The 24,597-nt window shown below is 43.4% G+C and overlaps 1 protein-coding gene across 1 annotated transcript in view; it reads right to left on the bottom strand.

Moving 5' to 3' along the window:
- LOC126416452 (lysosomal acid lipase/cholesteryl ester hydrolase-like) overlaps positions 1-23,328 on the bottom strand; it is a 132,399-nt gene extending 109,071 nt beyond the window's left edge. The window contains exons 1-2 of the mRNA XM_050084180.1: positions 23,229-23,328; positions 14,000-14,246 (exon numbers count right to left, since the gene is read on the bottom strand). Coding sequence (XP_049940137.1) covers positions 14,000-14,246; positions 23,229-23,302 — 321 coding nt within the window. The 5' untranslated portion in view covers positions 23,303-23,328. The remainder of the gene's footprint in view (positions 1-13,999; positions 14,247-23,228) is intronic.
- Positions 23,329-24,597: the final 1,269 nt, after the last annotated feature.

Here is a 24,597-nt window from a genome sequence, read left to right as displayed (position 1 = left end):
GTTCCAGTTTCCGTTCTGAAGGAGTGTGTAGACAATATAAAAGCCCCATTAACAAATATAATAAACGAGTCCTTTATTTCACGTACATTTCGAGAGTACCTAAAGCATTCACGAGTTGTTCCCCTACTAAAGAAAGGTAATGCAGAAAAAAGTGTTGAAACCTGCAGGCCAGTTTCACTACTGTTTTCATTCTTAAAAATAGTTCAGTCTGCCATGAAGGGGAGAGTACTGCGTTAAATGAATGAAATACAACATTTTTAGCGAAACACAGTGGGAGAAGTACATCAGGGTCCATTACAGGTATTACAAAAGCGATAGTTGAAGATCTTGATGACTGTTTTATAGAAGCATATTCCTTGACTTGTCCAAGGCTTTTGACACCGTTGACAATGAAATACTTCTAAACAAGCTAGAGTGGCCGGATATGAGAGAAAACGTGAAAAATTGATTCCAGTCTTACCTAGGGCGCAAAAGATAGATGTAGTTCGCTTATCTGCTGATGATAAAGTTTCAATAAAAAATTACCAGACAATAAACTTATAAATGTATGTGTTCTAAGGGAATACATTGGGTCCAGTTCTGTTCTTAATACATATAACGACTTTCAAGATAATGCAAAACGTGGAGAAAAGGTTCACTTCCCTAATGACAGCATCATCACAATTACTGATAAAACACCACAACTCCTACCAGAAAAAGCAAATGAAACCCACAAAGATGTTTGCGACTGAGCAGTACGTAATAAATTAACGTTGAATATAAAGAAAACAAATAATAGACATTTCGCCATAAAGAGATAAAACAACTCTGTCACTTTAAGCATAGATGATAAGTTTACTGATCATGTTACATGCACCAATGTCTTAGGGATGGACACTGATTGTCAGGTATCAGGGAAAGAACACAGAAACATACTGAAAAATAGAACGACATCAGCGTGTTATGCTCTTAGGGTTCTATCATCACTTTGTAACAACCAGTGTCTTGTGGTGACATGTTTTTCCTAAGTACTCTCAATTCCTAACGATGGGACCCTTTTTTGGAAATCGATTGCACAGAATATGGACACAATTTTCAAATTACAGAAAAGGGCCATAAGTATAATAACTACAAGTAGTGGTTTGGTTCGTTGTAAAGAGCTATTTAAACAACCGGGCAGCATTACTGCGCCAAATGAGCACATCTATCAAGCTCTGGTGGACATTATGGGAAAGTAGTACTAAGTATTTCATCAACAGTTCTGCACATAATCATGGAACCGGAAACGGTTTAGATTTACAATTACCACAACAAAGAAACAAGAAACTCAGAACAGCATTTGCTGTGTGTTTGCGTGTGCGCTAGTGTGTGTGTGTGTTCAGAGCTTATGGCGCTCAACGGTTAGCCGTTGACATTAATTAGACATTAAAAGACGCGAATATGGATAAAATCATTAAAATTGTTGCACACGGTCAGTAGCAAATGTATAAAATGTCACTCATTCACTCACACGGACCTTACTCGCGTTGAGCCATACTATCACTCTACCTCATAAGCCTGAAGACAACTGAGAAAGGGTGGAAGGTGCTAGACCTGGGGCTAAGAAAGACGTAAAACTGTAGAAGAGCTAAAAGAAAGACACATGGAAAAATAACTGGCTGGCCACTTACAAAAGAACATGGGTGAGCTAGTCAACCTATTAATACATTAAAAACATGTTTCTAAAATTTTCGGAAACAAGTTGGACACATCACAAAACCTGAAAAATCGCACCACATTCGTTTGAACGTCCGCTTAAAGTAGAGGACAGATCTGCCGGCAAATCTGCCGCTGCTCTCTCGTCCGAAAACAAAACACGGTCTAGTAAAATGTTGCGAACTATGATGATATGTACGCCGCAAGCATCGCGCATTGGATGGTCCTCTCGCCATAACAAGAAGCCACATGTCAGAGGATTGTGTCCTATGAGGAGAGCCGCATCTCGTCTTCGTGGCTGAAACGAAGTACGCCACGGCCGCGTAGTGGACTTTACGGGACCCAGTTTATTATCTGGCACTGTCTTCCCATCGACACGTGACTCTGTACATCAAAAGCGACGTGATAGCATGCAGGGGGATGGCACACTGAAATAATTGAGGATCACGACATGCCTCCTTGGTTCCTACATCCGCTATTTTATTATATATATATGCCCTGGCACCCAGCAGAAAGACACCTCCTTCCCCAGCTGTTGTAGTTGGAGGAGGGCGTTTTGGATATTTTGGACTACTTTGTCTGCTGGTTACAAGCGATGAAGAGAGTGAAGGCCACTCAGAGAATCAAAACAGACAAGGATATTAGCAGTTGGACATCTCGTCTGCTCCAGTGCCCTTAAGAGTACATATAATTCTGCATCAAAGACAGTAAAGTCTGTCGGACCTTGAATACATGATCAGGGAAAGCAGCAGAGCAACTAAAAGAGTCCCCCTGTTTCAACCTATCCGTAAATACACCTGTGGAGTTGTGGTACTTACCTAAAATGTCATAAGATAATGTATTAGAAACATATGCAGGAGTGCAGTCTTTCTTATACCACACAAAATCTAAAATTACGTTGGGCCTCTCCAGTGACCAGGGTGGCAGGCGGTTAGAACTCAGGCTGTGGGGCTGTACTTGCTTCACACAAGTGACTCCAGCACATGTTGCATGTGTATCCCAATCGGCGTTTTTGCCCGTGGGTAGTTGGAGAAAAGGCATTCCAGAGGTGGAGGAGCAACAGTATGGTACGCAAGTGAAGTCGGAGCTGTCAGGACGTTACATGCCTCATGCAGTGTGAGGAGTTGCCGTCGGATGTAAATGGTGGTTCATCGGCCTTAGAACAAATTCTGGGTTGGGGCTGGCATTGTAAGCTCCGTTAGACAGCCGAATCCCCTCATTGCGGTCGGTGTCCATCACCTTCAAGGCCTAGCCGATCGATAAACTATGCACGCACAATCTAGCCGTGAAGTCACTAAAGCCCTATAAAACTGTAACAGACCTGCCCCGTCTGCTCCCCAAGACCTATGGCTAAGGTACTTTAAGATATTCAGGCGTTCTGGGTTCTGGCTTTCAGATCTCTCAGTGTGGTAACCACGACAATTTGGAGTAAAAAATGAAGCCCAGAAACCTTAGTGAGTCTTTAAAATATAGAATGGTACCCCTCATACGTAAGTCATGAACATTAAAAATACGACGAGAAAGATCAAGATGAACACAAACACAATTATCTGATGAAAACTGAAAAACCATATTTTCGGCCCACTCTTCCAACTACCGCAGTCGTAATTGACAAGTCGCTGTGGCAACACTAAGAGAGAAAACACCGTAGGAAGACGGGGTCATGGCCACGAAAGCCCCACTGATGTAGTTGTGCTGAATACTGTGTCTCCAAGTAGTGTCATGCGCTATAATGATATCAAAGAATATGCCAATATGGTGATGTTTACGTAGGAAAGACTGCTGGATGGCTGCCTCTAGCAGGGTCAGGTTGTCTACAGGGGACTGGAATGTCCAGAATCCACACTGAGAGCTCCTAAGGAGTTGCCTGAAGAACCATTACCTACAGGGTCTTTCCCAAACAGTTCATTAAGGTGATACTCTAGTGACTACTGGGATTAGTGCTGTCCTTTTCTAGTTTGAAGTGCGATATCAAAACTACCTCTTTCCACTAGCTGAGGATGTGATCTGTCTGCCATACCAGAATAAAACTTTGGAGGAGGGCTTCCTTTGGCACTACTGACAAATGTCGAAGCATGCAGCAAAGCATGCAGTACGCTGTTTGGTCCTTATTAGGTGCAAAATGACGAGTCTCAGACAGCGCCAGTTCCAGCCCCTTCATGGAGAAAGAGTAGTTGTAAGATTCTCAATTGTTGAAATCTGAAGTCCAATCTGCCCTCTCCATAGTTTTACAGAACTAACGAAACGCTGGATCCTGGCTGCCATTGGCAGTAAGTTTTTGCAAAATGCTCTGCTAGCATCTGAGTGATGTCTCTGGGCTATGGTTGGAGTCACCTTCGTTTCATTAGTGCTGCTGTTGGTAAACGACTGTATTAACGGAAAATCCTTTTGATGGCTTACCATAGTTTTATAGAATAAGTGGAATTGTTGATCGAGTCCAGGAACGCTTACCATGACCTTTCCAAGCTCTCCTTAATTATGTGTTGAACGTCGGCTCTTGTGAACAGACGGGCTGTGTGGTTGTGTCTGCTGTTGAGCAGTACTTAAACCATCGAAGAGCTGCATGTTGCGTGACGCTTACCAGTCCACCAAGGCACAGGTTGCCTCCTAAGATGACCATAGGACGTTGGGATGGGTTGCGGCGTGATGGATCATTCTTGTGATGTGGTCCACCTATTGCTGGACGCTGTCTCAGTGTTGAAACAGAGCCAACTGACTGAACAGCTTCCAGCTAGCCCGGCTGACCATCCACTTTGGTGGCTTCTTTTCAGGTAATGCTCATCCAGTAGGTGACTGTGAAGAGGTAAATGGTCAGTGGACAGAGTGTACGAGCAGAAAGAGATTTCGATAGCTGAGAATGACCCAACAGCAGCACGGAAATCGGTGGGAAAACTTGTGTTGAAGATTCACATATCGTGAGGTGTCGTGAGGCCATCCAAAAACCGACCTGTAGGGCAAGTAGAGGTCGAACCCCACAAAACATGATGGTCATTAAGGTCTCCCAGTATGAGGAACGGTCGGGGAAGTTGTTCCATTGGATCCGTGAGAGCCTCAGAGTCGATTCCATCTTGCGGAGGTAGATACAGGGAGCAAACAGTGATCCTCCAGCACACGTGAATTTCAATGGCAGCTGCTTGCAGATCAGCAGCCAGGGGGCAAGCAGAGGAGTGGTATGCGCTGTCGAGAAAAACAGTGACCCCTCCCTCGGCCATTTCGCCTCTCAGGTCATCCTTGTGATAGAGCATATAGCTAGGTAGTACAGGGGAATCAGACAATTTAAAATGTTATAATTAAATTCTCCCTGACACATTTAAGTCTCATCTTCGATAAGGATGAAAGCTGAAGAAATGAATTAAAATTTGTGCCACACCTGGGACTCAAACCCAGGATTCCTTGCTTACCAGGCAGAAATACCGACCATGACACGACCACATGACTGTAGTCAACATTTCTGTACGAACTATTCAAGTCCCTGACCAATACAAAATTCATATATATTTAGCTTATGTCCCCGCAAATTCTCACTATTTCCGGGACTCTCTGGCATTGGAATAGCACCGCAGAGTCGGACGTAATGGGGAAGCCCAGTAGTTCAAGTGAATTGAAGTTTGTGTTCGGGAGAGCACTGGACTCGGGTAGTCCATGTAGCAACGTTGGCTACAGTACTGCAGTGGTGTAATGTTCAGTGTTTATGCCTAGTAAGTGAGAAGACCCCGCCATGGCACAAATTTTAATTCATTTCTTCAGGTTTCATCCTTATTGTTTTAATATGTTTCCTACAAACAAACACAGGGAACGTTCCCGGGCTAGGAGTTTTAGTTGCTCTACGGGTGTCCAGAACATATTAATGTTCCGTTGTAGGATGGGAGCCATCTGTCATGAAGGTAGCATTTCATCCTTATTTTCTGCCAGGGAGGGGAGCCTGCAATGGGCGGAAGCTCAGACATAGGGCGAGATGATTGACGCAGTCCGACATCAAGGTCTATCGGGTCTGAAGAAGGCAGACGTCAGAGAGGATGATGTCGACATCATAGGACTTTGTACTTCCCATATCCGTCAGTGGAATATTTTTCGCCTTCGACTTCAGTTTTTTTGTCTGAGGCGGAGTTCTGTAACGTCAGGACCACAGCCATTTCTGAAGTTCATGGGGGAGGGACAGGTTTCTAAATGACTGCAGTAGAACAAGTGCATTGACAAAATCAGGTACCAGTGGTGACAGAGGGAACTTCCCTTTGTGCAGCAGTATCAGTTTTCTGACTGCTGTTTAAGTACTGAACCAAAGGACATGCGAAAGTTGGCGACAGCATGCCTTTATACATTTTTGGCCTTATTACATGGAATGTCCTTTGTAACCTTAAGCCCCTGTATCTTTCCTTGTTCAAGACATAAGCTGCAGTCCTGACTCCAGACAGGTTGAGCCCCAGAGCAATTTACACACTTCAAGGGACATGAAAAAGTGACACGTTCATGGGGGGTCTTATCACGTTTGCCACAAGTGGCTTCTCGCTTTCACTCAACAGTAGTATGCCCAAAGCTCCGGAATTTGAAGCAGCACAATGTGTTTGGGACATAAGGCCGCACGCCGAGGTGAATAAAATATGCCTTAACGTGCTCTGGAAATTTAATGTTGCTGAAAGACAGGGTACAGGAGTCGGATTTGACACGATCGCCATTCACCCTTTTCATGATATTCTACACATCAATTACTCGTTTCTGGGCTCACTCAACTTTCAGTTCTTCTTTGGAAATGTCGACCAGATACTTGCATGTCACAACATCTTTGCGGTAGTTCAATGTGGCATGCAGTTCAGTTTCAATGGCATACTCCCCAAAGCATTTCGCTTCCTGTAGGGTTGTTGCTTGCTGAGAACTAGAGGTTTCAACCAATAGTGCCCTATTTCGTAGCTGGTTGACTAATTTTAATGTCCCTGTGATGCCTTTCAAAGCCTTTTGGATGTAAAAACGGAGGACTTTCTCAAAGATTCCCGCTCGTCTCTTAACTATCATTAATAAATTTTGTCCTGCAGCATACATTCTGATACTAAATCCCAAACTACTTTTAACAACTTCATAATCTGAAGGTGGTGGTGGTGGTGTGTTGGGGTTTATGGGCGCTCAACATCGAGGTCATCAGCGCCCTGACGCACATTAAAAAAAACGAATGTGGACAGACCTAAGAAAACTAAAGCACACACTCAAACAAAGCAGGAAAAGAAGGAAAATGCTACATAAGAAAGTAAAACCTAAGGAAAGGGGAAACATAGCAACAAGAGCTCATCACATGAGGCCTCTTGTGTGTCTGGGTGTTTGTACCTCCAAGCAGCCCATCCATTCTGCTGGGAGGAGGAAAAAAAGATTTAGAGGGGTCCATTTCGATCCCACGAGCAAAATTTGAAGGTCCCATAAGAGCTCTGGTGCGATTGGGTGTTGGTAGCACCAAGCGACCCACCCATTCTGCTAAGAGGAAAAGGAGATTTCGAGGGTCCATTTCGGTCCCATAAGCAGCTAAGGGAATATAAGTCCACCTAGACAGAGCCCCGTGTGCCTAGTCAAGCCCTATACATTTGAGTTGCAGCAGGTTCCCCAGAGGTTGCCGGTTAAGAACTGTTCCACATCAACAACCATGTACCTCATCAGCAGGCAGCACACCTTCAGACTGAGACAGTGGTCACTGAAGCATGCCCAGAGGTTACAGTGACAGGAGACTTGCGACGACTACCAGCAGCCAGCTCAGTAGCCCCAAAGTCGCCAAACCTGTACTCAGAAAATGAATGCTGAGCGCCTGAGGGCAGTCTTTGATATTAAGGAATAAAATTGTATAATGAACTCCTTAGAGATATGAATGAGATTATTAAGATATATCAGTTCAAAAAGGCCGCTAGACATTTTTCATAAAAAATGCAATCAACGCTATTGAAGATTGTTTGGAAGAAGCAGAGTAGTGGGTAGTGATCAAAGGGGTTAACTGCTACAGTTATTATTGTGAGAAATTTTTTACGTACTGTGGTGGACTTAGAAGAGCAAATTACTTTTGTTCAAATTATGGTCTAACTTTCCTGCCGTTTATGGCAGCTAAACTTAATAATGGTCATTGATCGAAACTAGTAGCGAAATGTGCAACATAAATGACAGCCAAAAGTTTCACAATGAATTTGAACAATTGACTGCAACACTCTGACACATCTTTTACAAGACGACATGTATCAGGATGTAATATTTTGTTATTCTCTTGAGTACATCCCACTTATCATGTTTGGTGGAAGCGGGAGGGTGGGAGCATGATGATTCAGTTTTTCTAATGGATTGAGCGGAGGACAGGAGACAACTATGATGCATAACTTAATATTGTTGAGTCAGTTTTCCAAGCAGACTTGAGTTAGTACAAGAACATTGTAGCATTTGCACATCCCAGACATCGTCAGCAGGTGTTCTTAGTGTGTACAGAGATGAAGAGCGAAACAATGTTTTATAATATAAGTTATCAGAAGCAAATTGTCTGTAAATCAAACATCTTCTGTGGTTTTCTTAAATCACTTCCGGCAAATGCAGGATGGATCCTTCATCAAACTATTGGCCACATTATTGTCCTATCCTTACAGAGCATAGTTATGTATTCTGTATATATTTATATTTTGAACTACTGAATTTTATTGCATCGCCATGACGTAGAGAATAAGACGGCATCAGCTGAAAACTGCTTGGGTTTGTCGTTATATTTTGGGGAAACTGAACTATCTTGTTACTGACATTGGTAACGTAAATTGCCTGCAAAATAGCATGCTCTTTGGCATTAAGTGTTTAAACCTGCCTACACTGATTATAGAGCTATTACAGTGGTTAAAATTTGAAATAAAGTGGACTGACAAGAATAATTAAAGAAGGGCAGTCTGTGATGTTAAAGAAGGAAATGAGTGGTGCATTTAAGAATTATCTACATTCTAATTCTAAATTCCCCGAGTCCATCACTGAGAGACATAACGTCAATGTGGAACTAGAACTTCATTTGCACAAGAAGAACAATGTGTCAAGAACAGGAATATTGTATAAAATCGGTAACGAAGCTCTGGAAACAATTTCGAGGAAATATAAAAATCCTGTGGCTACAATACGTAAAGTAAAATTGGCTGAAATAAAAATGGCTGTATTAATGGATGAACTGCTTGCGGTATTGCAACAGCTTTGTTTGGACGGCTATTATTTCATGGACTTGGATACAACATAACGTTTTACTGAGACTTTTTAAGATGGAAATTTACAATTGCCTAACATTATGCCATGGCCTCTCTGAACAGGAGGACGTCCAAGGAAACAGCGTTGTGATTGTGAACAATGGTAAAATATTCAAAATAGACAGTTTAAAGTGGATGAACACCAATTGTAGACTAATGCTTTATAAGAAACTCGTATGTTAATCACAACCCCCGACAGTGAAGAAAGATATCAATAACCAGCTTATTGATTTTATAAAGTAATCTGATACGCATCTATGTAAAGAACATGGTGTTACCAAACTGAAAGCTGCTGGATCATGTATTCGACTATGAGGAAGACTAATTACAGTAAATGCCAACAAATAGCATTTGCTATGTTCTCCTCTGTACTCTACGCCAAATGATTTTATGTGGTATAAACTATCAGCTAGCATATAGAACAGTTGCTGTGTTTTGTTCAACAATGTTCTGCAATTATATGCATAAAAGTTGACTGGTGTAGGAGTAAACTCCCAGACAGTAAAGACAGCCTGCTTATAGTTTTACCTGCAGACTATTTGTAATTCATTAACATAGACGCCAAGAAGGACAACAGAAGTATGATATATAATAAATATTACACTAAACCGGGAAAAACATTTTTCTCAGTCCTAAACATTGTTCTCCACAGTATCATCAAATACAGATTTTCTGAATTAGGATTGCTTGCAACAAGTAATATTATTCCACACACATTGAGAGAAAAGCAATGTATCGAACAGAGATAAACCGTTCCCTATTAAAGAAACTACTTTTTTAAGAGCAGTTAATGTGCTATGTGTATGCAAGAGGAAATGTGTTATGTGTATGCAAGAGGAAACCTAAAGTTTATGATACCGAAGTTAAAACATGCAGAACACAGTATTTAGCGAAAACAGTTTCCATGAAGGAAGGGTATAAAGTGCTGTTCGAAACAGAACAAGCCACTGCGCAAGTGTAAGCAATCCTTGTATACTATTTTAAACATATTGTATGGAAAAATCTGGATATGACTGCAGAATACAGAGTATCAGTATTTCGTGTAAATGTCAATGTTAAATGAATGTGCTCTATGGAGCACTATTACCGAACAGTGGATCCTAGGAATTCACTGTTTTAGAGCATATACAGGTAATCCGTTTATAAATCTGTGTCCCCATTTGGATATGTATCAACATGAGCGACTGGCAACAGAGAACCCATCTGCAGAGTTTAAAACTGATGGAATAAGTACATGTAACAACTATTTGTTTTATAAAGTGGCTAACTTAGAGTTCTGTATGCACATTCAGCTATAATATGGGGAAGAATTGCTATCATACACTCAAGCGGATGTGAAATGTCTTAACAATATCTAAATGCAGTCAATAAAACGCAAATTAAAAATTCCCTAATCCTCTCAGCTGGGAAACTACAAAAAGGAACAGAGCTAATTGTTAAGAGCATGCAAGAGATGATTTATAGATAAGAAAATTAAATATGTATTAGAATTGGAGATCCTGCCCTCTGTTTGGTAAGAGAATCAGATGCCGACAGCCTTGCCGTAGTGGTAACACCGGTTCATGTCAGATCACCGAAGTTAAGCACTGTCGGGCTTGGCTATCATTTGGACGGGTGACCATTCAGTCTGCCGACCGCTGTTGGTAAGTGTGGTTCACTCAGCCGCTGTAAGGCAAATTGAGAAGTTACTTGATTGAGAATTAGCGGCTCCAGTCACGAAAACTAACAACGGCTAGATCTTCATACCTGCATCCAGTGACGCCTATAGGCTGAGGATGGCACGGTGGTCGGTCAGTACCGTTAGGGTATTTCGAAGCCTGTTCTGACGGAGTTAAAAGAATTAGATGATTCAGATATAGATTTAAATTACGAATTTAAAATAAAGCTGGATGTTAGTAAAACTCTACCCAACAAACATATGTTACAAACATAAAGAAGCAGCTTTCTTATGTGTTTAAATGTATGTGCTTAGATCACTAAACCATTTTTATAACAAGGCTTGTTTTCTCATTCGCCGCCCCGTTAGGTAACGAACAAACAATTGCAGAGGTGCAAGCAAGTCTTTAAGGTTCCTTTTATATGGAAAAATCTCGATACAATTGGGGAATACAACATAACATCGTTCCCTGTAAATATCAGTGGAAAGTGGAAAGTGGTTGTACGTTGGTGTACTCACAGAAAGTTACAGATTTTTGTGATCCTCTAATGTGGTGAACATCCCCAAATCAGTTTATGTACCTATTTCTCATTTGGATCCGCTTAAAAGGGATTATTGTATCAACACTTAGTGGTCTCAGCATTGTGAATCTAATAAGAGAAAAACCATCTGCAAAGTTTAAAACTAATGTAGTAGGACACTGTAACATGGCCATGCACGTTAGCACTCTGTTTCTGGGATTTTTGGAGGCACGCCATTCTGGATAGAATCCGCCCAGTGGATTAAGGAAGAGGTCTAGTGGGCTGACCAGCCAGGATATGGTTTTTAGGCGGTTTCTCACATCTGACTATTTCAACGAGAGGCTGGTACCCACATCCCATCTCAGCTACGTAATTCGTAAATATTTGGGAAGTGCTCTCACACTTTCATATCGCATAACAGCAGACACAAGACAGTTGGGGTAGACGAATGACATTCCATTGGAAAGGGCTGGTTGCAGGAAGAGCATCCTGACACCCTGTACAATTAACAATGTCAAATCCAGAACAACATCTGGATCCAATGATACTTTAGCAGTATTACTGTGCAGGAAGTAGAATATTCTTTAGTACTCTCAGCCACAAAAATTGCAAGAAAGAGTGCAACTAATTGTAAAAACCATACAAGTGACAGTTTATAGGAAGAAATTAGATATCTCCTTTGTTTTTTATCAAATTTTTGGCTGTCGAAAGAATTATATGATTCAGACGTAGATTTAAATTATAAGTCAAACTTTAAACTATATGCAAGTGAAATGACACCATTTCAGAGACCTTACTGGTCTCATACAGATATGATTTTATGTATATAGACTGAAGCAGTTGTTGAAAATTTGTACCAAGACTGGGTATTGAACTCAGGTCACCTGCTTACTAGGCAGGTCCGTTTATCAGTATGCCACCTTAGCACAGCAGTCCACAGTTCGCACTACTGCACTGATTAGCCTGGAACGCCTCCCTCCTGATTCCAAAGTCTCACTGGCACCCCGTTTTACTTTTAATTCCCCATGTATAAAACAATATGCAAGTCTTAAGAAGCTGTACTTTAAAATTTACCGTAGGTTTCGTGTATAACACGAACACAGTGTCTTGCACGATGTGGGTTCTAGTGGTGGGAGGCCACGCTCTGATTGCTGCATACGCTGGGCCCTGATTGTTGGATTGTAGCAGGTGACGTATCAGCCTTACCTGAACGAAGACGAATCTGGAGCTACCTCGAAAAGAAGTGCGGGAAAATAGATGTTTCAGTTGGCACCTTAGGCAAGGGATTGAATGAAGCTGCTAAATCAGCTTTTCAGTATTCAGTTCGATCCAAGCTGCATGTACTTACAGCGATAAAGCAAAGTCAATCCACATCATCAGCAAAAGATGATAGATGCTTTATACTCGATGATAATATCAACACTACAGCGTCGCGATGATAGCCTGTATATAGCCTCAAATGGTAGATGGCAGACACTCACCAATCCATACCTTGTAAATTCAGTGGGTACATAGAACAAACTGCAAGAGCAAGATGGTGAAGCACATTTCAGAGACCTAACTACTGTTGTAAAATACACTCCTGGAAATTGAAATAAGAACACCGTGAATTCATTGTCCCAGGAAGGGGAAACTTTATTGAAACATTCCTGGGGTCAGATACATCACATGATCACACTGACAGAACCACAGGCACATAGACACAGGCAACAGAGCATCCACCTTTCGCACCAATGCAGGCTGCTATTCTCCCATGGAGACGATCGTAGAGATGCTGGATGTAGCCTTGTGGAACGGCTTGCCATGCCATTTCCACCTGGCGCCTCAGTTGGACCAGCGTTCGTGCTGGACGTGCAGACCGCGTGAGACGACGCTTCAACCAGTCCCAAACATGCTCAAAGGGGGACAGATCCGGAGATCTTGCTGGCCAGGGTAGTTGACTTACACCTTCTAGAGCACGTTGGGTGGCACGGGATACATGCGGACGTGCATTGTCCTGTTGGAACAGCAAGTTCCCTTGCCGGTCTAGGAATGGTAGAACGATGGGTTCGATGACGGTTTGGATGTACCGTGCACTATTCAGTGTCCCCTCGACGATCACCAGTGGTGTACGGCCAGTGTAGGAGATCGCTCCCCACACCATGATGCCGGGTGTTGGTCCTGTGTGCCTCGGTCGTATGCAGTCCTGATTGTGGCGCTCACCTGCACGGCGCCAAACACGCATACGACCATCATTGGCACCAAGGCAGAAGCGACTCTCATCGCTGAAGACGACACATCTCCATTCGTCCCTCCATTCACGCCTGTCGCGACACCACTGGAGGCGGGCTGCATGATGTTGGGGCGTGAGCGGAAGACGGCCTAACGATGTGCGGGACCGTAGCCCAGCTTCATGGAGACGGTTGCGAATGGTCCTCGCCGATACCCCAGGAGCAACAGTGTCCCTAATTTGCTGGAAAGTGGCGGTGCGGTCCCCTACGGCACTGCGTAGGATCCTACGGTCTTGGCGTGCATCCGTGCGTCGCTGCGGTCCGGGAGTGTATATGTGCCGCAGAGATCAAACTAGGGGTCAGAGATTGAACTGCAATTAAAATACGTTTGGGTTTCAGAGAGCAAAGAACAAGATGTAGCAAGTGTATGTGTGTGTGTGTTTGTGTGTGTGTGTGTGGTGATGAAACTGGGTGGTTTCCGTGAATGTCGACAAAGTTTCCCACAGCCCTCATCCCCTTAGATTTCATACCCCCACATGCACGGATCACAAAGGTCAAAAGTCAATTTCGATTCAAAGTCGCTATTGTATTCCTACTGAGCATGATCCAAAATTTTTTAAATTAAAAAAGGAGTAATTTCTGTAAACAGTTTTTTACTTTTAAGTAGCCCCAAGACAAATACACTTAAGTAGGAAGTGTGAACCTTACCACTAGGGGCTCCGGAAGGAGATGGTAAATCTTGAGGATGGTGCTGTGCGGCTCGGTGTAGAAGACGGAGGGCATCCAGAGCAGTGCGCCTCTGAGCACGTGGTGTGCACGTGGCCGGCGCTGCAGCCACGTGTAGAGCGCCCCCCCTCCTGAGCTGTGGCCCAGGTAGAAGGGCCGCGCGTCGCCCGTGGCGCGCTGCGTCAGCCCCACCAGCGCCTCCACGTCGTACTCGCCCATGTCGTCCAGGCTGCGCGGCAGAGGCAGGCAGAGCGCGACAACAGGTGGTCAATAGTCGGCACCGTACACGTTTGCTGCGCATGCTGCCGCAGTGTCTCTAACTAGCATTTTGCCACTGCTTCAGCTGCGTATGCATGCACCATACGTATTGTATACACCGCCTCGTCTCCCTCTCGTTCTCCATCTCCTCCTCCCTCCCTCACTTCCCATCTTCTCCCACTGCTCTCTTACTCCCATCTCCCTCTCTTCATCTCCTCCTTCCCTCTCTCGCACTCTCCATGTCTCGCCGCTTTCTCCGTCATATTCTGCCCCTCTCTCTGTCCAGCTCCCTCCAGATAGATTAACCCCCACCCCCACAGCTATGGATCTTACCCCCAAAATACTCCTTTACCGACAGTAAGTGTCATGCGCCTCATATGCCCCAAGTTTACTTGAAATCGATCCAGTGGCTTAGCAGCACACGGGGGATGTACACACATAAATGGTATATGAAAATTCCAATTTCAAACCTCTGTAGAAGAGAGCCACTGCTCAGGACGACGTCAAATTTGAAAAGCATACTATTGGCGCATGTGGAAGTGCCGTGGAACAAAAGGAATGTATTGAAAATTTCACCAGTAGATAGCGCTGTAAGTGCCTTACATTATATGATGTCTGCTGCAAATAACAGATGCATCGCAGTAAGTGGTTTGAATTGCATGTTACACCATCAACACCGTTCAATGCCCATGGCTGCACAGGATTGCCAATTAACAGTTATTTTTCTGAAACTTCCTGGCATATTAAAACTGTGTGCTGGACCGAGACTCGAACTCGGAACCTTTGCCTTTCGCGGGCAAGTGCTCTACCATCTGAGCTACCCAAGCACGACTCACGCCCCATCCTCACAGCTTTACTTCTGCCAGTACCTCGTCTCCTACCTTCCAAACTTTACAGAAGCTCTCCTGCGAAACTTGCAGAACTAGCACTCCTGAAAGAAAGGATATTGTGGAGACATGGCTTAGCCACAGCCTGGGGGATGTTTCCAGAATGAGATTTTCACTCTGGAGCGGAGTGTGCGCTGATACGAAACTTCCTGACAGATTAAAACTGTGTGCTAAGCCATGACTCCGCAATATCCTTTCTTACAGTGCTAGTTCTGCAAGTTTCGCAGGAGAGCTTCTGTAAAGGTTGGAAGGTAGGAGGTGAGGTACTGGCAGAAGTAAAGCTGTGAGGAGGGGGCGTGAGTCGTTCTTGGGTAGCTCAGATGGTAGAGCACTTGCCTGCGAAAGGCAAAGGTCCCGAGTTCGAGTCTCGGTCCGGCACACAGTTTTAATTTGCCAGGAAGTTTCTTATCAGCGCACACTCTACTGCAGAGTGAAAATCTCATTCTGGAGTTGTTTTTTCTGTTAGCTAGGCAAGCCCGTCCATCACACCAGATGGGAAAAACTGGTTTTTAATTGACCCGAGGCCACTGTTTTCTGCCACAAGTTGAAATCGAGAAACAGCATGTTCCACAACAGATTGGAGTCTCTTAGGAATCACGTTGGGAATGGGTTGCGGAATGTGTATTTACAGTTCAGCTACTTTTATAATTGGAGCACTGAAATACATCTTTCAGGTAACCCCACAGCCAGGAGTCACATGGATTACGGTCAGGTAATTGGGACGTCCACGCTGTAGGGGCGTGACGGCTGATAGTTCCAGCATTTTCGAATGCCTCTACAGCAGCAACTTCACTGGCTGTGCAACGTGCAGACGAGGGCCATCTTGCATAAAAATGTTCCTATCCACACGTCCACGCTGTTGAAGGGCTGGCGTGACGTTGGACCACAAAAGACATTCCTGCCGCTTGTCGGTGACAGTATGTGTAACAGGACCCATAGGACTCATCTATTCGATAAAACACGGCCCTACGGTAAACGATGCCCTCAACCGTCACCAGTTAGCCACATTTGCAGTATGAAGTGGTACCAGTTAATGTGAGGCGGATTTTCCGCTGCCGATTTTCTGCCGTTCTGCATACTGACATGTCCTTGGAAACGATAATAGCCTTCGCGTGTCCACAAAATGTGCTGTGGCCATTCATTGTCCACTTCCATGCAAATCAGAAATTGGAGAGCGAACGTTTGTTTGGAAATTTTGGAAATTTGTGGTAAGGTCTTATGGGACCAAACTGTTGAGGCCATCGGTCCCTAAGCTTACACACTACTTAATCTAAGTTAAACCAACTTACGCTAAGGACGACACACACACCCATACCCGAGGGAGGACTCGAATTCCCGACAGGGGGAACCGCGCTGACCGTGACAAGACACCTGAGACCACGCAGCTACCCCACGTGGCACGTACGTTTGTCTTGCTGGCCGGTCAGCAGGCAGCAACTCCTGAACGCGTCTGATTTTGTACGGTACATTTACAGGATCGTCTTTCACCTTATTTTTATTACTAGCAGCTTTCACTTTCTTTCTTTCTTTCACTGGTGCCATGTCCCACACTGACGCAGAGTCGGCATTGTTAGGAACGGATTTGGCAAGGTTAGTATGAGGGGGTGGCCGGATGCCCTTCCTGCCGCCACCCCGTACCCCAGGGATGGAATCAGTGTACACCTGCTGTCTGCGTCTAGTGTAATTCATGGAATAGTGCGAACGTGTTCAGATGTCGGCGAGTCGTGTAACTGAGGCGGAATGTGGGGACCAGCCCGGTTTTCACCTAGCGGGATGTGGAAAACCACCTAAAAACCACATCCAGGCTGGCTGGCACACCTGCCCTCGTCGTTAATGCCCCAGGCGGATTCGATCTGGGGCCAGCGCGCCTATCTGAGTCAAGGAAGCAGCATGTTAGCGCTCTCGGCTATCCTGGCACAGTTACTAGCAGCTTTCAGTAAACTATTCAAATTGGAAAAAGCATTACCATCTTCTTCCTCCTCCTCATCTGAAATACTATGTTTCTGCAACCCTTCCTATGGTGTTGTCAGAACTATTTACATTACCCCATTCTTCTTCCTCTCCTCATTCTTCGTCTTCACCTTCTGAAATTACCCCACTCACTTTATTCAAAAATTCCTCAAAACATGCATCCTCTCCCTCCTATATTTATGTAGCATTAATTCCACAGTCTATATGTAGCCTCTCATCTGTTCTGAACTGCTGGTTCACCTCCACTTCCTGATCTGAGTATTTACTTTCTGTACCTGGTTCCCCCTCAAAATGGTCCCTGTGATCTCCATCTGAACTTTCCCTCTCACAAAAAGCCACTGAATTTATTCGATAATCAAATTGTTTTTCAGTGACACTCTCCTCTGCCCTATCGTTTTCACTAACATTATTTTCAAAACGTTGTGTAGGTACCGTTCTTACCAAGGGCGTCGCTAGCGGGTTTACTTTATACGGGTTCAGTCTGAAAACGCTAGCGTCATCACAGACTGCTAACAGTTTTCCTGCCGTGTTACGTCGTTGCCTCTGACGTTTCTATCACCTGTCGGGCCGCGCCTACCCGTTACGTCATCGACCTGCAGCTGACTGCACTCGAAATGCCAGGCCTGGTGAATGAACCCGCCGCCACCATTACCTCCTCTGCTACCTCTTCCTCTATAACTGTCCGCTCGTGGCACGCCCATCATGTTTATATCGATGTCTGCTCTGTTTTCATCAGGCCTAGTGGGAGGCCTATATTCTCTCCTAGCACTCTCTTCTGCTTTCAAAAGGTTCTCAACTCTTTCCAAATAATGAACAAACCGGCCAATGTCATCCCTGGGTGCCGAAATGATCTTATTTCGCCAATATAACGGCTACGTATTCTCTACTCCCATAATGATCTGCTCTGTTTCTACTTTTGTATTTAAATATGACAAGGTAGTTACCCACTTTTGCACAAATCTTTTAATATTATCTCTCTTGGGGTCGTACTTTTCCCCTAACCAAAATTTATTCAAAACTTCCATTTGCTTCCTCTTTCCCCAATATTCTTCAGAAAATACCTGTTTGAACTCTACTAATTTATAATATTTATCTGAAGCCAAATTTCCCCAGATTCTTGCCTCCCCCATTAAATTTGAAGTAATGAAACTTATCTTTTGCTTGTCATTCCACACTTTAGGTAACACGTCTTCAAAATCACTCCAAAATTCTTTAAGGTCAACATTCTTATTGGGATCAAATTTCAAGAATTGGTGATACATACATAGGCAATTTCTGATGATTCTACAGCACCATTAGATACTGCACAAAAGTTATTGTTATTACCACTCTGTTCAACTTCTGTTAGTCTACTTTCATGGTTACACATCTGCTCATTTACCTACTGACTAATGTTAGTTTCAATATTAGTGATTTTATTAGACACTTGCACTCCAAATCTTGCACACATGTCTTTCCCTTCTTTAATTTGAGTTTCCAATACCACATGACTATACTAACAGTGTCTTCCTACTTTGTGAACCTGTCCATTAACTTTTCTTAATTCAAAATTTATTTTCTCTTTCATTTGTTCGCTATCCTCAGCAACTTGCTCAATTCGCGAATTTAATTCAGTTTTCACCGTTACAATAGCAGTATTACATTCTTGCCTGACCTGATTAATGTCACTTTTAACATTGTTAGTGAACACAGTCTTTCATTCTTCAAGTAACCCTCAAATTCAAAATTTTATTTTACATTTTGGATTCCATCTCAGCTGCCAAATTATTGGACCTTTGGTTAACCTCCAACATTAACCCATCAACTTGAGTGTGTAACTCATTTATTTCCAAACCTAATTTATTCGTTTTAGTATCAATGGTAGTACCCATTTTATTTATTCAATATCAGAAATTAATGACGTTTTAACTTCACTACCATTTGCTTCATATTAACATTCATCTGACTCATATTCTTTTGAATATTTACTAACATATCTGAAACACTTTTTGTTCACAAGCCACTGGGTTCCTGTTTCGTTTTAGGAATAGACACAGGCATATATTTAACATCACCTTCCACCGTACTTAGTCCATTATATACCCCATAGTTAGACAACAATGACAAGTGTAAACCACTGTCCTCTGTTCTTGTTGTGGTCTTCAGTCCTGAGACTGGTTTGATGCAGCTCTCCATGCTACTCTATCCTGTGCAAGCTTCTTCATCTCCCAGTACCTACTGCAACCTACATCCTTCTGACTCTGCTTAGTGTATTCATCTCTTGGTCTCCCTCTACGATTTTTACCCTCCACGCTGTCCTCTAATACTAAATTGGTGATCCCTTGATGCCTCAGAACATGTCCTACCAACATGTCCCTTCTTCTAGTCAAGTTGCGCCACAAACTCCTCTTCTCTTCAATTATATTCAGTACCTCCTCATTAGTTATGTGATCTACCCATCTAATTTTCAGCAAGCTCTATCTATGTTTGACCAGAATACAGGCCACCGCTTTCGCCACGGCTACCAACTGCTCCGACAGCTGACAGTGTGTGGCGGAGGGTACCTTCAGTACCTGTATCGGTTCTCCCTTCTATTCCAGTCTCGTATTGTTCGTGGAAAGAAGGATTGTCGGTATGCCTCTGCGTGGGCTCTAATCTCTCTGATTTTATCCTTATGGTCTCTTCGCGAGATATACGTAGGAGGGAGCAATATACTGCTTGACTCCTCGGTGAAGGCATATTCTCGAAACTTCAACAAAAGCCCGTACCGAGCTACTGAGCGTCTCCCCTGCAGAGTCTTCCACTGGAGTTTATCATCTCCGTAACGCTTTCGCGATTACCAAATGATCCTGTAACGAAGCGCGCTGCTCTCCGTTGGATCTTCTCTATCTCTTCTATCAAACCTATCTGGTACGGATCCCATACTGCTGAGCAGTATTCAAGCAGTGGGCGAACAAGTGTACTGAAACCTACTTCCTTTGTTTTCGGATTGCATTTCCTTAGGATTTTTCCAATGAATCTCAGTCTGGCATCTGCTTTACCGACGATTAATTTTATATGGTCATTCCATTTTAAATCACTCCTAATGCCTACTCCTAGATAATTTATGGAATTAACTGCTTCCATTTGCTGACCTGATATATTGTAGCTAAATGATAAAGGATCTTTCTTTCTATGTATTCGCAGCACATTACACTTGTCTACATTGAGATTCAATTGCCATTCCCTGCACCATGCGTCATTTCGCTGCAGATCCTCCTGCATTTCAGTACAATTTTCCATTGTTTCAACCTCTCGATATACGACAGCATCATCCGCAAAAAGCCTCAGTGAACTTCCGATATCATTCACAAGGTCATTTATGTATATTGTGAATAGCAACGGTCCTACGACACTCCCCTGCGGCACACCTGAAATCACTCTTACTTTGGAAGACTTCTCTCCATTGAGAATGACATGCTGCGTTCTGTTATCTAGGAACTCTTCAATCCAATCACACAATTGGTCTGATAGTCCACGTGCTCTTGCCTTGTTCATTAAACGACTGCGGTGAACTGTATCGAACGTCTTGCGGAAGTCAAGAAACACGGCATCTACCTGTGAACCCGTGTCTATGGCCCTCTGAGTCTCGTGGACGAATAGCGCGAGCTGGCTTTCACACGATCGTCTTTTTCGAAACCCATGCTGATTCCTACAGAGTAGATTTCTAGTCTCCAGAAAAGTCATTATACTCGAACATAATACGTGTTCCAAAATTCTACAACTGATCGACGTTAGAGATATAGGTCTATAGTTCTGCACATCTTTTCGACGTCCCTTCTTGAAAACGGGGATGACCTGTGCCCTATTCCAATCATTTGGAACGCTACCCTCTTCTAGAGACCTACGGTACACCGCTGCAAGAAGGGGGGCAAGTTTCTTCGCGTACTCTGTGTAAAATCGAACTGGTATCCCATCAGGTCCAGCGGCCTTTCCTCTTTTGAGCGATTTTAATTGTTTCTATATCCCTCTGTCGTCTGTTTCGATATCTACCATTTTGGACAGCACAGGGACTGGGTATGCGGCTGGTCCTGTAAGCACCTGTGGCCAGCCTGAGCTCCTCATAGTAGGCTGCGTTAATAATCTTCAGGTAAAGGGGCCTCGCTGACCCATACACTCTGCATCCAAAGTCCAGCTGTGAACGCACAAAAGCTCTATAAAACCAGAGAAGACGTGTCCTACTGCTCCCCAAGACTGGTGGCTAAGGCACTTTATGATATTCAGTGCCTTCTGTATTCTGGCTTTCAGGTCTCCCAGCTGTGCTAATCACGATAAGGTCAAAATTGAAGGGAGAATCGTCAGTGAGTCACTAAAATGTAGAATTATGTCCCTCGGGTACAAGTCAGTTAAATTAAAAATACGACAAGAACAATTAAAATGAACATACATAAACACTTATCTGCAGAAAACTAAAAACTCGTGTTTCCTCGAACCCTGTGTACTTAAGTTGCAACTGACGGGTCTCTGTTGCAGCATTAGAGGAACAGAAAACACCAAAATCTTCTACAAATAAAGAATGCGTACAGGACTCATTATGGCAGTGTGTGGATATTCAAGACACCTATTTTGAAGAATTTTAGTCCGATATATGAAAGTATTCAATAAATGTTGTGTTCTAAGACAAGTCTTTTTATTTACACTCCCTATTTACCCAATAAAACTTCTACATCATGCAATAAGTATATACTGTTATCATATATTGGCAAATATTTATAGAGAGGAAATGAGAAAGAGAAAGTAAAGCTAATATGCCAAAGACAATGTTTTGGCTACAGACAGGGCATGACTTAGGACTGGGGAAACACAGGAAAGTTATCCACCAAATTCTTTTGAGGGAACTAGCCCGACATTTTCCTGCAGCAACTTCGGAAAATTGTGTAATCCTACACATGAGTGGCCAGACTAAGTCTGAACCATTGTTAACCCAAATTTTAAGCTATTACCTACAGTTTGCTATACGAATTCCACAACCCCGCTACCTGAAGTTATATGTGTAGAGAACAAATGTCAGGGCCGTTATTCGTTGCATGTTTTGCTAAATTAAATGCTCACCTTCAGTACACACCTGTAACTGGTCAATAGCGATGCAGTAACATTGCAACCTTAGATACTAACTGGCCGAGCGGTTCTCGGTGTTTCAGTCCTGAACCGCGCGAGTGCTACGGTCGCAGGTTCGAATCCTGCCTCGGGCATGGATGTGTGTGATGTTCTTAGGTTAGTTAGGTTTAAGTAGTTCTAAGTTCTAGGGGACTGATGACCTCAGATGTTAAGTCCCATAGTGCTCAGAGCCATTTGAACCAATTTTTTTTTAGGTACTGACTGCTCGCTGTAAATATTTATTGTTAAAAATTATCTCAAATAGTTCGCGTAAGTAAGGATAGAACAGTGAATGTACTCTGTTACAGTGAAACAAGAGTATTTTGAGTCAGGATCATTTCATTTAACGTTGCTGACATTAAAGAATGTGACAATGGGGTTGCCATAACACGAAATTATGTCCGTGACGTAATGCTCAAAGCTGCTCAACTCCAGTATTATGTGTATGTCACGCTAAATCGCACTTTTGTGGCAGGGACGGTACTTGTACTCAGTCTGCCCAGATCACAAGCAAAACGTCCATTGCCATTTATATTTATTCTCAATTAATTCTGAAGTCTACGATCAGCTGTTCTGCCTTGATATATTCGGTATTCTGTAGATTCATCTGCTCTCAAGGATTTCTGCAACACCATTTAGTGTCACTGGAACATCACTGATTTCATTCTGCTGCATCCGCATTCGTTTCTATTCAGTGGATTTCATTCAATTCCTATGTATGTATCCCCACCTCCCCCCCCCCCCCCCCAGTGATGCTACTCCCACAAACCCTATTGGAGAACCCATGGGAGTATTGTTCAGAAACTGCCAAATTCTTCATGTGCTCACTCGCGAGTAGGAAACCCGTGTTCGTTACCAGTGTGTCACAATATTTCACCAGTCACGACATTGAGGATGGAAAGCTGTGCAGAGCGACTGACCCCTCCTGTCGCCTCCCTGAAGGGGGATTGTAGGGGGGAGGGGATGTGGCGGCTACTCACTTGAAGCGGCAGTTGCGCTGCTGGCTGCACCCGTGGCCTGTCGCGTAGGCGGAACCTCGCAGGTTTCCCAGCATGACGTCATACCCCGCTTCGGACAAAGGTTTCACTGTCGGCAATGGAAAAAGTACTGTCATTCATACACTTCATCAGTCATAACGGAAGGTCGAGACTGCGTCAGACATCAGGATTTTTATCAAGAAATCTGCATGCACAGGATGGTGTCTTCCAACAAATGGTTCATCAACATGCTTAACCATCCACTCCCCTTTCTACTTGCAGTGAAAACTCTAACAAGCTTTAGAAATGTCGTATTGGTACCTTTGTCTTCTTTAAGGCTAAGAGGTTTCCAATCCCGTTGCTCGTGACATTGTTGGAGAGGGAATGAATGTCGGTCTGGTGATGATGGGCACTTCAGACATTCATCTGAAGTTGTGTGGACAAATTATGGAAAATTGAAATCCTGAGTGTGGCTGGACATTGAAACCTGGTTCTCCCAAATCTGAGCTCCTGCCTTAAACACTGCTCGCTTTTTTCAGTAGCTCTGCAACAAGTCCCTAATAAATATAGGCCATTCAGTCTCTGAGTCAGTATGTAAAGATTGTCCATCAGGACACTTTGCGTACACTCATACCACAACATGGAATTGTACTATCCCAGGAATATTTTCATAATATCGTGCAACATTACTCATCATAGTATTGAACTCCCTGGGCTAGCAGGACAGAGGGGATGCGGTTTTATTTGTGGAAAGGGGCCAAAATAAGTTGCTGTCAGTTGCACTCAACATACAAACTATATGTTTTAACACACAAGCAAGAATCAAAAACTCTCAAGGTTTTAACGAGAGACCTCCTTTGATTTAATTTAAATCGGCTGAAGGCCACATCGAAAATCTAAGGCACAAGGCCTAAGCAAGGAACTGAGGTACAGGAGTTCTTCTGCAGGTTTCACTTCTCCACGAAAAAAAAACATTATCTTCAATATAAATAGGCTGAAAGCTTTAGCTTAAATTTATCCCATAGAAGTCGGCTGAAGGCCACACATTAATCAAGAAACAGTATTATGGCTTAAGGCCGAGACAAAGATTTTCTATGTTTAATCTAAATAGGCTGAAAACTCGGATGAAGGCTGCATATCAACTAACAATTTAATGGCTTAAGGCCTAGGAAGAAGAGCTTCAAATCTGAAAAGGCTGGAGGCCTTATGTTAAAATATTTCGTGTAAAACTCGGCTGAAGGCCTCAAACTAAAATATAACAATGTTATGACTTAATGGCAAGACAACGATTTTGAATTTTTAATTTAAGAAAGGTTAAAACTCGGCTGAGGGCCACGCACCATGCAGAACACAATTTTACGGCTTAAGGCCT

Source organism: Schistocerca serialis, chromosome 8, assembly GCF_023864345.2.
Source record: "Schistocerca serialis cubense isolate TAMUIC-IGC-003099 chromosome 8, iqSchSeri2.2, whole genome shotgun sequence".
Taxonomy (NCBI): domain Eukaryota; kingdom Metazoa; phylum Arthropoda; class Insecta; order Orthoptera; family Acrididae; genus Schistocerca; species Schistocerca serialis.
This window is presented reverse-complemented; position numbering and strand designations above follow the sequence as displayed.